A 13,418-nucleotide genomic window follows, 5' to 3' on the forward strand; every position below is an offset into this window, starting at 1 on the left:
GCCCTGACACAGCTCCTCATTGTCTCTTCATTTTAATTTTCCCCACATGCGTTAAACACCATTGTTTTTTCTGTCCTCCCTTCCATCTCCACGTTCTTCAGTCGATCAAAACGAAACGTAAAAAGAGTTTTCGCCTCTCTCGAAAGTTTCCATTTTACAAGAGCAAAGAGAACCTGGCCCAGGAGAGCAGCGGACAGGAACGTAAGTAGCCGCTGGCCAGAGAGGGCAAGCCTGCAACCCTCAGGTGCCCTGCCCTGAGGGGAGAGATTCAGCACATTTCCACAGCCAGAGGTCCCGGCATCTGCCTGGATTTCAGGACTGTGCTCCACAGTTGTGCCAGCAGCTAGAGAGAGACCAGAGCTTGAAACAACAGCAACAGCTGCAGGCTGGCACTCCTTTGCTTTCTCTCATGTTCAGTGTCTTCATCTTTTCATCCAACTTTACACCCACCTGACTCCCTGCTCTGCCTCCCCCTGCTCTCCACCCTTTGCTGCGGGCTCTGCTCCCTCCCTCCGCCTGCCAAGGGCTGCTTCCCTCCGAGCGAGGGGCTGGCTACCTCCTGCAGAGCTTCTCCTGTTCCTGTCAGGGCTGAGGGCCTAGGAAGGTTCCAGCTCCATCTCCCCTAGAAGTGACTTGCAGCTCCATATTCCCACTGGAGAGCCCTTCCCTGTATGCACAGGGGAGCCGTGACCCTGCTGGTGGAGGAACTGCCCACCTGTGACTGAGGCACACCTTTGGTAGCTGGTTGCAGATGTTGGGGGGTCCCCAGCTCTTGTCTGGCAGCACCCTGGGACTCTTAGCAAAGGCAGGTCATTCAGCTTGTTGCCCCAAGCCCTGATGTGGGCAGCACTGGAGCTGCTCACCAAACCCAGCCCCTCCTCCTAGATGGTAAACTGCATCCAGTCCTTCAGCAAGCCGTCACACCTCTGGAGAAGGCAGAACAGTGTCTCTGCCCCAGTACCAGCAGAGCAAGCAAATCCCCTCCCCTCTGGGGCTGCCTTGGGTGTCATACAGAGCCAGGAGTTGTTGCTGGGCTGCTCTGGGTGCTGCCTGCATCCCTCTGGCATGGTGTCCATGCCAGGCTAGTGCCAGCTTCCAGTGATCTTAGCAGCCAGCACAAGGCTCTGGCCTGTGCTGAAGGTTATGTCTGTGTGTCTGGGTATCTAGTAGTGCCTCCACGTGGCTGGGCTCCAGTCAGCTCCATGCCAAAGCTGGGGGCTCGCTGGGGCCCTGCTTTTGGCCAGCCCTGCAGTGAGGTGACATACAGCACAGGGATGAGGCAGGCCACATTCTTTCAGCTTGTGTCACAGACCCACAGCCAGCTCCCTCCTTGTGCTCTGCCACTGTCCATCCCAACTTGCAGGGGGGCCCCCTGCAAGCCCGTGCAAGCCCTGGGGTGTGGGGGCAGCTGACACATGCAGGTGGGGAAAAGCATGTCCCCTTGCACATGTTCTAGGACTGGCTTGCTGTGCCTGGCCCCAGAGTGGCCAGGCTGTGCCAGGGGAGCACAGAGCCACTGTGCCCTGCCACTGTGCTCCGCAAGGAGAAACACTTTGGCCCCCCCTGTCCTGTGCCAGCAGATCAGGGCTGCAACTGCTCAGTGCCAGCAGATGCTGCCGGGGCTGTCCTGCCCTTCCCAGACCCAGAGTGGCCCTTGGGGGCTCTGTGGCAGAGGGTGAGCTTGGTGAGGGGTCCAGCTGCACAAGGCAAGACATTGGCAGTGGGCTGATGGTGTCAGCTCTGAAAACACTTAACCTCACTTGCAGTTGCAGCTCTGGGCCATTCTGCACTCCTGTCACTAATGCTGGTCTGGCTCTGTCTCCCCCATCCCTCTGACTCCCCTTTCCTGCGCTCTCTTCTCTCCCCCTCTCTCCCTTCTTGCTGTCTGTGAAATCAGGACTTCCCTGGGTTAAGTGACGATTATTATGGAGCAAAGAACCTGAGTAAGTTGAATTCCAATGCACATTGTTCCCTTTCCGTTGCTGGCGGTGCCTGGGGAATGGCCTGGCTGTGGCTGGGGCAGCTGTGCTTCTCTGGGTGTGGGGCAGGAGGAGCCCCCCGAGTGCTGCTCCACTGATGGGGACCCCACGTCTGGTGGCTGAGGCTGCAAGGCTTAAGGTGCCAGTGCTGCACATGGGACAGGATGGGGGAGCTTGTTTGGGGGTGTTGGCCATGCCCTAAGTGCGCTCAGCTGAGGGCTGCCTGCTGCACCCAGGGTGAGCTGTACCTCCTCATCCTCTTCTTCATCCTGTTCCTGGCTGGGCTGGTTGTTGCTTTAGCACTCAGAGCCACTACCAGTGTGGGTGGAAGGAGACCATGACCATGACAGGCCTGCTCTGAGTGGGGTTGGTGACAGCATTTTGAGGTGTTCCCACCTTCCTCTGGGTTACCACTACCCAGAGCTTCAAATCAACACTGGCGAGAGCCCCATGGCCCTCCCAGCGAGTCCCCACCAAGCTCGTCACCCCCCAACCAGTGCAGAGCCTGACAGGGGCAGGCAGTGGCCAGCAAGCCTCTGTGGGGTGGTCGCAGCACTAGGATCAGCCTGTGCAAGCAAAGCCCCAAACTCTGTCCCATCCTGTCACTGTCTTGTCTCTGTGCGTCCCAGCCCCATCCCAGAGATAGGCTCCCCTCTCCCTGTGCCGGAATGGAGCCGTGCCCTCCCTGCCTGCTGTGTGCATGCTGCACCTGCTCCCCCTGCCAGCACCCTCCTCCTTGTGCACTCCACCTTCCCTCTGTCTGGGAAGCTCAGTGCCACTACCACGTCTGCCCACACCTGCCAGGCAGCCCTCCTGGCATTCCTGCCTTCTCCCAGAGTAGCCAAGCATCCCCCTGCATGTCCCCCATTCCCCAGCAAAGGGTAAAAGATGCCGCCCTTGCCCATGTGGCACAGACTTGTCCCAGTGGGTGCTGGGGCACAGGTTTTTTGGGAGGCCAGTGCTGTCCTGCCCTGGATCAGTAGTGCTGGGTGACAGCCGGGGTGCCCCTGTGCCTCCCACCCATGCTCCTTCTGAAGGGGATCTCTCTGGTTGCTTTGCAGAGGGCGTGACATCAAACACCAGTGACAGCGAGAGCAGTTCCAGTAAGTGTGTCTCACCTGCTCTCCCAGCCCATGTACGTGTGTGCGTGTCCCTGTATGAGTGTGCACGTTCTGGCACTTCCATCTTGTCTTGTCCCAGTGGTGGTTCTGTTCGGAGGCTGGTCCTTCCTGCTGGTGACACAGATGCTGCGGCCAGCTCCCTCCTGGGAGCCAGGGAGAGCAGGGGCTGGGGAGCAGGAACAAACCTGCCTGCTCCACTGCTCACTCCTGGATGCAGGGCTCTGCTCCAAGCTTGGGTGGTGGGTTCCCAGTCCATGGTGGTCACCCATCCTTGGTGCCCGCTGCAGGAAGCGATGGCCAGAGGCCAGGTCTGTAGCATAGCCTGTACAAGAACATGGGATCCAGCTGCAGCAGATGCTCCCTTTGTCCCCAGCAGGTCCTCTAAATACCTGCAGCACACCTGCCATCCACCCTGCAGGGAGGATGGTACATTCCAATGGGCCCAGAGCCTGCAGCGGTGGGGAGGGAAAGAGGAGTCTTGAACCAGAGCTGGGACGTGAATAATTGAAGTGGCTCAAGGGCTGGTAACTGCATGCCTGTCATGCTCCACATCCGTGGGTGGAATGATGTGGGCAGCCTGGAGTGTCCCCAGAGCTGCAGGAGTCTGGAGGGGCAGGAGTCAGCTTCTCATGGGTGCAGAGGGGCTGGAGAACTGCTGTGAGCGCTCACCTGCCTCTCCCTGGCTCTGTTGCAGAAGGACAAGAGGACACCATCCTGTCGTACGAGCCCGTGACACGGCAAGAAAGTAAGTCCTGGTGCTGAGCTGCCCCACTCCTGCTCCAGCGTGGCCACCTGTGTGGCCACCTCGTGTGTTGCGTGCAGCAGGAGAGCCAGGAGTGCGGCTGCCTCGCTGGGCTCTCCCCGGCCTTGACTGCCCCTTTTCAATGAACAGAAAAGACTTGTGACGTGGTCTGCAAGACCAAGGGAGAGATCCAGAGCTAAAACTGAGCTGGGCTTTAGTCCCCAGTTGAGGACAGGATTATCCCTTCCTGCCTCAGACCAGGTCCCTACTGCAGAGCAACCCTCCTCCCCTGGCCCTCAGCCTGTAACCCTGCTTGATGCTCAATCCCTGCAGACCCTTTTGCAGGCTGAATATTCCCAGCCTCGGTGGTCTCTCCTTGCCAGAAGCTGGATCTGACTTTTAGGCTCCCATCACTCCCCCAGCTCCGTGGCATCCTCACCCAGCTGTCCTGGTTGCCTGGCTCCTGCCCCAAGCAAGGGAGCAGCTTTGCTGATCCACGACCCTGGAGACCTGCAGCACCTTCCCCGGGGCCACGCAGATGGTTTGGGTCAGATGGGAAGGAGATGTTGACCGTGACCAGGAGGAGATAAACTCGCACGGAGGAGGCACCTTTGGGTGCCCATGTGAGCAAGAGCACCCACTGCCAGGAGGGAGAGGGCAGGTCGATGCCAAAGGTGGCAGTAGGGTCAGCTGCCCGCAGCACAGGTGGGGCCTCAGGTTGTGGCTCTTGTTCACAGTTCACTATGCGAGGCCGGTGATCATCCTGGGGCCAACAAAGGACCGAATTAACGATGACCTCATCTCGGAATTCCCACACAAGTTTGGTTCCTGCGTGCCCCGTAAGTCCCAGCTGACATTCAGTGCTCTTGCTGGAGGGAGGGGAGGGTGGGGGCTCCGCTGCTTGTGGGGTCTCACCCACAGCATGGGGAGGGGGCCAGGAGCACTGGTGGGTTTTCCCCCTCCCGGTTTGGCGTATGTCACTCGCGTTCACTCTTGGTGCCCACTCTCCTCCAGACACTACCAGGCCTCGGCGGGAGAACGAGGTGGACGGACAGGACTACCACTTCGTTGTATCCAGGGAACAGATGGAGAAAGACATTCAGGACAACAAGTTCATAGAGGCTGGGCAGTTCAATGACAATCTCTATGGGACCAGCATTCAGTCAGTGCGAGCAGTGGCAGAGAGGGTGAGTGTCAAGTGGCATTCCTGGGACTGGGACACATCCAGCCTGAACCCGTACACATTCAGCAGTTCCTCTGCTTTCCCTGTGTTGTTAGTGAAGGGCTGTAACCACATTAAGTGAGTGTGGCACGAGCCTCTCCTCCCTTGAGTCCTGCCAAGCCATGTGGCTGCTTTTCTCAGCCGTGTTACTCTACTTCACTGTCATACCTTTGTTATCCAGACTCCGCCCGAAAGCCCAGCACTGGTGGCACCAGCCTTGTGCTTGGGAGTTCACAGGACAAAGGTACCTGACTGCCCTCAAAGCAGCAGCATTCCTCTGCAGGACTGCTGGAGTTACCAAGGGCTTGTAAATCGTTTCACGTGTCCAGGCAAAAATTCAGTCCCTTTGCATTGGTACTGTCCTGCCCTGAGCAGGCAGGAACGTGATGCCACTGGGAGCTGGCTTGTGTCTGAGGACTGGGGTTTCATCTCTGTGACTCCTCTCCTTTGTAAGCACATCTGTATGAGCAAGCTGTTTTCTGCACAGAGTAGACTGTGTGGGCAGGTCTGATCCCAACTGTCTCCTTTCCAGGGGAAACACTGCATCCTGGATGTGTCTGGCAATGCTATCAAGAGGTTGCGACAAGCACAACTGTATCCCATTGCCATTTTCATCAAACCAAAATCCATCGAAGCTCTCATGTAAGTGCAGCACCGTGTTCTGTGCCACTCCAGGGCAAGGAGCTCTGGCACGTTGGGGGGCTGTGTCTGCTGCCTTTGCTTTTTAGAAAGCATCAGAGGTTGCTTTTGGTGCTGAACCTGTCCCTTGTTAAGTAGGAGCTGGGCCCATTGCTGTCTGTGTGATGTCCCTCCACATCTAATGCCATAGTGCATCCAGGCTTTCTGGATTTCTCTGGCTTAAAGCCCTTCATTCATCCCAAAGAGGATCATCCATGGGAAATGTAAAAATGCTCCCAAATGTGCCTGGTGTAAACTGCTCACCTGGGCCCAGAAGAGCTGTTGAGAGCCTGTAGTGCTGGATCACAGCTGGGTGGTGGCTGAGCCTGGACAGCCCTGGGGAACAGAGAGGATGCTTCCTATGTGCCTAAGGGGACCTTCTACCTGTCCTGTTGTTCTGGCCCTGGATAGTGCAGGCTGGAAAGGATGTAAGAGCTGAGGTTTCAACTCTTCTGAGCAGCAGAGAACAATATCTGTGAGGAGGTTCGACAGCTTGAGACTGACTCTGAGATCAGAAGAGACTCTGCTGGGATAACCCCTTCTCAAGCCAGAAGGGGTCAATTTGCTTATTTGGGTATTTTATGAAGGTGAGGAAACCTAGGCAAGGAGGGTGGTGACAGGCTCTGGAAAAGCAGGGAGACTTCTGCAGTGGTCTTGCAAATTCAGAGAATTGTCTGGATTTGAGTTCACTCCTGTGCTATGGTGAAGGGGGGAGGTGGTGGCAGGGGGAAGAACTGTTAGAAGTTGAGATGAAGTGCCAAGGCAGCCTGGAGCATGTGGGGAAGGGCCCTGCCTTTGAGAGCTGGGTCCTTCACAGCTTCCATTCCTATGAGCACAGGATTCCCAGGCACACTGGCTCTGTGGGCTATTTTTGCTTCTGTTCATTGCTAAGAAAAAGAACTACAGGTTTCTGGTTTTTTGTGCATGGCAGGGAGATGAACCGGAGACAGACGTATGAACAGGCCAACAAGGTCTTTGATAAAGCCATGAAACTTGAGCAAGAGTTTGGAGAATATTTTACAGGTGAGTGTCCTGAGCAGGCTTGTGTCTGATTTATTTCATTTTTCCATCTGACAGCTGTGACCTCTCTACCAGCACTGTCTCACTGCGGGGTCATGGGAAAACATCCAGCTTCATCAAAGCAAAAAAGAAATGGCAGTTTGCCAGGAGGGCTCTGCAAGGGGACTGCTCCAAGATCAGTGGATAAGAGTAAACCAGCTGTAGAGAAGATGAGTTGTCAGGCAGGATTTTCTGAGTTTGTGAAAGCTTATTGCCAACTTTAGTTCTACTAGAGGGGAAGCACAGCAGAGATTCAGGGTGCTGCAAGTCTCCAGGAAATAAACTCCCTGCGTGGGGAAAAGGGGAGCATTTTCAAAAAGAGAGAAGTGTCATTTTTAAAGAGGAAAGATAAAAAATTAGTGACCTAAATAGTGGAGACTGTCCTGAGTTATTACAAAACATCTCCCAAAAAAGACTGGAAGTTTGGCTGACTTCCTAAGTAGTCTTTGCTGAAGAGCCAGGCTGGGGCTGCTGGCCCTTTGTGCCTGTAGAGATGAGCTGCTCATGACACAGGCATCCTTGTGCATTAAGGAACTAATGTTTGTAACATGATTAATTGTGGAAAATCATGGGCAGGCAAAGACGCAGAGAAACTGGTCTTCCATCTTTTCTTCAGAGCAGTAACTGTTTATTCTAAAGCTGAGGAGTCATAATCCTGCCAAACCCTGTATTACCCACCTAACAGCTACTGGGAAAAATCCCAAGCAGAACCTTTTTCAAAAATTGATCTCGTATGAACAAATGTCTGGGTAGAAACAGGGTAAGAGCTTTCCCCAGACCTGTCCTGGGCAGCAGCTTCAGAGCTGCTGGCTGTTATTCCAGGGGGCTGTGCTGCAGTTTTGCAGGCCCTCAGCACACCACTGTGCACTTGGAGGGTGAGTTTGAGGGTGACCTGGGGAAGGAACACCCTTGGCTGAAATGTCTTGTTGAAAGAACTGGGTAATGGGCAGAGAGATGGTCACTGTCGCAAGTTCTGTGCCAGCAACTTAAAATGAGGGAACAGAGATGCTGGAGAGTACAGAGGCAGGCTGGATTACCAGGAAGCTTTGGCCCCCCACGTGCATGTCCCTGTGATGCAGGAAGCACAGTGAAGTGCTTCGTGCTGTGTCTGTGCTGGGCGGTGAGACCGTCGCTGCTCTTTGAGCGAGAGTTGCTGGGAGCGGCCGTGCCGTGGCCTTTCCCGGCCTGACAGCACACGATCCTCAGCCTGCAGCAGGGGAAGCAGTAAACAGAAGGAGCCCTCAGCAGCCAACCAGAGAGTACAGACCAACCCAGCACCTCAGGGCAGACTGATGTGCCCCAGCCTTGCCTCCCCTCGCTCGGGTTCACCGTGGCACAGCAGTGGTGGTGGCAGTGCCAGGCCCACCCACAGCCTCGGTGCCTGACACAGTTTGCAAAGCTGATTAGCAGCCTGGTGTGGAGAGCCCAGCCAACCCTGCACACACCAAGGAGCTCTGCCAGCCGGGATCAGTGCTGGCTAATCCCCAGGGAGGTGGTGGTTTAACCCTCTGTGTCACAGTGGGGCTGTTGCTGCTCCTCTGACACGGTTCAGTCCCTGCTGGCTGTGCCCTCCGACCCCTTCGGGACGGAGTGAAGGCCCTCCTGCAGCTCATGGCAGGGAAGGGAAGTGCTGCCTGGTGCTCAAGGTCTTGCTTGTTCTCTCCTCTTCCAGCCATCGTACAAGGAGACTCTCTTGAAGAGATTTACAGCAAAATCAAACAGATCATTGAGGACCAGTCCGGGCACTACATCTGGGTCCCGTCCCCAGAGAAGCTCTGAAGATGTCCCCCACCTGCTTCCTTGTGAGCAGAAGATCTCTGAAGTCCCACCCATCCAAGCCCTCTGCCCTGAGGGGGAGGGATATGAAAACTATTCCTGCCCCCTTTTTTAGATCGTCGCAAAATTGAGTTTTCTAGTCCTGTTTCTTTTGTTGGGATGAACTCATATCATTCATCACGTGACTGTTCCCACCATTCCTGCATGGACCTTCCCACTGCTCCATTAGAGACAGATGAGAACCCATTCAAGGTCGTTTTTTATTATTATTATATTATTATTATTATTATTATTATTATTATTATTAACTAAACAAAGAATCAAGATGGGAGGAGGCGGATAAGGACTAATGTAAGAAACAAGTGAAACAATGGACTCTGAACATGAGCTGGTATCAGAGCTCCAGGGGCATTTTTCCAAGTGTGACTGTCTAGCAGCTCTGAACAGTGCGACACACGGGCAGCAGAAAGCATTTTATTTATCTGTATATGTAATTTATATATAATATATAGAGAGATATTATATATATATTATATATATATATGTATGTGGACTAGGAAACCTGAGGGACCTCTCTGGAAAGGTATTGTGTTATTGCAAGGTTCTTTCAGTTCCTCTGTCCCAACCACTGGGCGTAGGGAGTCCACTTGGGCAGGAAGAGCTCAAAACGGTACCAGGTGCTTTGGAAGCATCTCCCATCCAGGCCAGTTCCCTGCAGCCACCCTGGGTCTGAGGCAGAGCAGAGACTGGTACTGCCTGTGCAGGAGGGACCAGAGCAAGGAGCAGCAGCTGGTCTGAGAGAGGCTGGGAGACAGAGACTGAGCAGGAGGCTGCGGAGCAAGAGAATGGATGATACTACATATTAAATTGCACATTGTTTTACACACCACCTTATGTGTTTGCATGAGAGGTTTCCTTTTGGTTCTATTTTTTTAAGCTGATTTTAAACCAAAACCATATTGTGTTGTTGTGTTGGCTTTTTTTTTTATTATTATTATTATTAATATTCCATTTTTCTCTTGTTAATAATGAACTGAATGGGTATAAAATCCAGTTTTTTAACTTATTTTTTAAGCTGGCTCTATTGTAAATAGAATCTAGATCTGTGGTGTTTAGTTAAGAAATACTCTACTGGCCACATGGAACAAATGTACTCACTGTCCTGTGTTGCTGTGGAAAACCTGGGATGTTGGACTGGCCCTGTACCTGTGGGTGCAGGTGAAATGACCCATTCTAGCTCGTGGCAGCACACTGACATTCCCTTCTGCATTAGCCACTGGCAGGAAAAGCCCCCAGCTGTGCCTTGGATGGACACTCACATTTTCCAAATCAGTAACAGAACTGAAAAAACTTCCTCTCTTCCCTGCTCCGTGCCGGATTCCTGGCTCTGCTGCGTGCAGGTGCCAGTGGTGGCTTTCCCAGTGGGAGGCCCATCCTTCCAGCACGGCAGGACCTCGCCTGCTGGGAGCTGGGGCTTGGCGGGTGACTGCGTGGCCACCTTTGCCTGGTTCTGTCTCTGACACCTCTGCACGAATCCTGTTTCCGAAACTGGGCTCTGCTCCCCGTCTCGGGGTGCCCCCAGAAGGCCGAGGTGGTGCCGAGTGCTGGCAGGGCTGAGGGCAGGGGGTGCAGAGCTGCCCCTCCTGCTGGGCACGGGGATTTTTCAAGTGAGACAACTGTGAGCACCCAGACTGTCGGCCCTGAGCTGAGACATGTCTGTCCTTGAGGACACCTTGGTTTCCATACTTGAGTGAGGGCTCCAGTGTGGGAATAGACCCTGGTGTGAAGCCGGGGGGACACTCGTGTGGCCTTTGAGAAGGAGCTGTGCTGCTGGGCACCTGTGTGCAGGTACGAGCGCTCCCACCTTGCACAGAGCTGGCCGAGCACCAGGGCAGAGGTCACTGCACAAGCACGAGCAGGTAAGTGTTCTCCTCCTGTTTGGCAGGGATAGGTGAGGGCACGGGGTGCTGGTCCCCTCTCCCGGGGGCAATGGGTGTGTCAGTCTGCCTGGCACACACAGGCCGCAGTTGTCAGTGCGAGCAGGAACTGTAGGACTGTCCCTGTGCTGTCTGGGGAGAAGCCCTTCTTAGCCCCTCCTGCATCTCAAGGAGCCCTGCAGGGACTGAGCAGCTTCTGGGGACAGGAGGTGGGACACAGACGCAGCCGTGAGCGCGGTGGAGGGCAGGAAGGATCCTGCTGTCGGGGGGACCGACCTTAAAGGAGCACGTGGAACTCTGGCAATGGATTCCCGCTCAGCATCCACCCCCTGCCCCGCTGCTCCTGCTCCAGCTGCTATAAATGTCGGTCCCTGGAGAAGTGGAGTAAGTCAAACAAAAGTCCTTAAGGTGCTAGTCACACCATTCCTGTATTTTTTTTTTCTTTTTCTTTTTTTTTTTCCTAATAACCTGTCTCCCTCTGTCGAGTCACGTGGAGAAAAAGATGATGTACTCCATGGCATAGCTGACAGTATCGAATCGATCATGACAACAGTAGTTGGTTAACAGTGTTTCTTCCAAGGAGACATATATTTTTAATAAACAGAGAGTTGCAAAGAACTCTGTCTTTGAGACCTTCTTGTAGAGTCCTTCATTGCATACCAGATCTGTTTTGTTGGTGATCTTAGCACGTATTGATATGGTCTCTCCATGGCAAACTGAAGTGTTGACAGGGGTTTTAAAAAAAAAAAAAAATTTGCTTTTTTTTACTACAAAAGGTGGTCACTGAGAACTCGCCTAATGCAAAAAGGAAATAGAAAAAATTAAAGAAAGAAAGAAAAAAAAAAGAGAGAGAAAATAAAAGAAAGAAAGTGGCTGGGCCTGTAACCAGGCCACTGAAAAGCTCTTTCGTGGTTGGGTTGTTGTTACACAGGTTGAGTCTGGCCTGATGATGTGACACCATAAGTGTATTTCGGGTCATAGTTTGAATTGTGGGGAGGTTGCTTTGCAAATAACAGGGTTTACATGTTGCTACATAGTTGTTCCTGTATTGAATATGAAGACTGCAAAGTAAATACATAGTCTAAACAATACAGAGCTTCTTTTTACAGTTTAACATGCTGTTCAGATATCAGAGAGGAGAAAGAAGCTGTAAAGACAACTAGTATCATTTTAAATACCTTCAAGTGCAGAAAAAAAGAGTGTTCACTGGAAGACAAATGGGGTGAGTAGGGTGTCACTCTACATTCTTGCCTGAATCCGCTTCGTCATTTAGCTGAGCTAATGGAAGGTGAGAGGGGTTAGTTTTTTAAATATTATATTTCCCTTTTTCTTGTCAAACTGCACACAAGAGAAGCATATTGAGGTTTCAGGAGAACAGGAACATTGACTGAGCAGATGGGCATACAGTTTGCAGACAGTTCGCAGTTTATGAAGCCCACTGGACAAATTAAACACCGTTTAGAAACTCCTTTAGCTGATCAGGTCCACCTTCTGGTGGTGGTGGTTGTCCACAAAACCCCAGCGGATCAAACAGGTGCTAAGCAGATCTGACATCAGCAGTACCACTCTCAAAAATCCAACCGTTTGCTTGCCTAATGACAGACTTGGAATGATGAAGCATCACAGAAGCGTTGCCTGCTGCTGGCTGCCACAGGGGCTGCCAGGCTGCTCTGTTCAGTCCTGGTTAGTCCCTGGGCTGCAGCTCGTGGATCTGCAGCCACTCCTCCCTGGGCAAACCAGGATGTGTCCTGAGCTGATGTGTCATCTCGATCTGCTGTGACAGGAAACATTCAGGTTCCAGTGGGGAGAGGAACACGGGGTTATGTTCTCAAATAAACCCTGTCACTCCTGTAAGGCGGAGACAACCACTGGCAGAGAAACCGGCATGGGAAGAGAATGTGTGGCATGAAGGAAGAACTTGCTCTGTTAAAGCTTTTTATTATTAGCACCACGCTCTAACCAACTGAGCTAATCTCAGGGTTTTAACAACTTATTTTTCTGGCTGAGGACAAATAGCTCTGGCTACCAGGACCTTAGCAAAGTCCTGGACCAAACAAGTGCAGAGCACTGTCCTGTTAATGGTCCTGTCTTGTTGTGAAGTGTAGGGGGATGGTTCTCTCTGCCAAGATGTCCTGCTACAGCTGCCTGGAACAGGCATGAAACTAATCTGCCCTAAGACACCTCTAGAAAATTAGACTGTAAGCTGCTTGTGCTGCAGAGAAACATGTCTCTGCTTCTCTCTGCAGCTCTGGATAATTAACTGTCTTGGCCTTGGTTAAGCAGAGGAGCACAGGATCTGTGAGCCTACTGGAAGAGGGGCTTTAAAGGAATTTGATTAGAGTTTTCTGAAAAATTGTCTTCCCTTGGATGCCTGAGATGGGGGAACCTGGATAGCCCTTTGTTGCTAATGATGCTTGGCAGCACAACCTTCAAGGACTGCTGTTCTCTGCTCTCCTCAGGATGTCACAGCAGGATCCGTGGCTGTGCAGCAGGTAAAGTTATCATCATGTCAAAGGTGTCTCTTTCCTTGAAGAATCCTCAGGTTCCCCTTGACTTATAATATTTATTTATATCCCTTGCCTCCAAAATGAGGGTTATGTTTAACTTTGGGGGTTTTTAACCCTAAGGAAAAACATTTCATTGTTGGGGTCAGTGGGTGCAGCAGCATCTCTTAGTGGAACGAGCACACAGGAGCTCTTGTGAGACTTGCAATCCCTTGTTGGGGCCACACTTGGCTCAGCACAGGGATGATCGTGGTGTTTCCTCCCTTAGTTCAGTGCACTGCTTGACAAAAGCTTCTGCCCAATCCCCTAATGAGCTTCAGCCCTCTGCCAATTACCTTGATTGCTGTGACCACTTCAATTCTAGGTGTTGGTGGCCAGGCTGGCCCCTCTTCCTTCCTGC

General features: G+C 52.8%; 1 protein-coding gene across 1 annotated transcript in view; it reads left to right on the forward strand.

The window, feature by feature from the left end:
* Positions 1 to 11,132, forward strand: part of DLG3 (discs large MAGUK scaffold protein 3) — a 77,347-nt gene extending 66,215 nt beyond the window's left edge. The window contains 8 exon segments of the mRNA XM_039378119.1: positions 102 to 201; positions 3,041 to 3,082; positions 3,795 to 3,845; positions 4,580 to 4,681; positions 4,857 to 5,029; positions 5,597 to 5,706; positions 6,674 to 6,765; positions 8,474 to 11,132. Coding sequence (XP_039234053.1) covers positions 102 to 201; positions 3,041 to 3,082; positions 3,795 to 3,845; positions 4,580 to 4,681; positions 4,857 to 5,029; positions 5,597 to 5,706; positions 6,674 to 6,765; positions 8,474 to 8,580 — 777 coding nt within the window. The 3' untranslated portion in view covers positions 8,581 to 11,132.
* Positions 11,133 to 13,418: the final 2,286 nt, after the last annotated feature.

The sequence above is a fragment of the Pipra filicauda genome, unplaced genomic scaffold (genome assembly GCF_003945595.2).
Source record: "Pipra filicauda isolate LSUMZ 115617 unplaced genomic scaffold, ASM394559v2 scaffold9_size5747161_pilon, whole genome shotgun sequence".
Taxonomy (NCBI): domain Eukaryota; kingdom Metazoa; phylum Chordata; class Aves; order Passeriformes; family Pipridae; genus Pipra; species Pipra filicauda.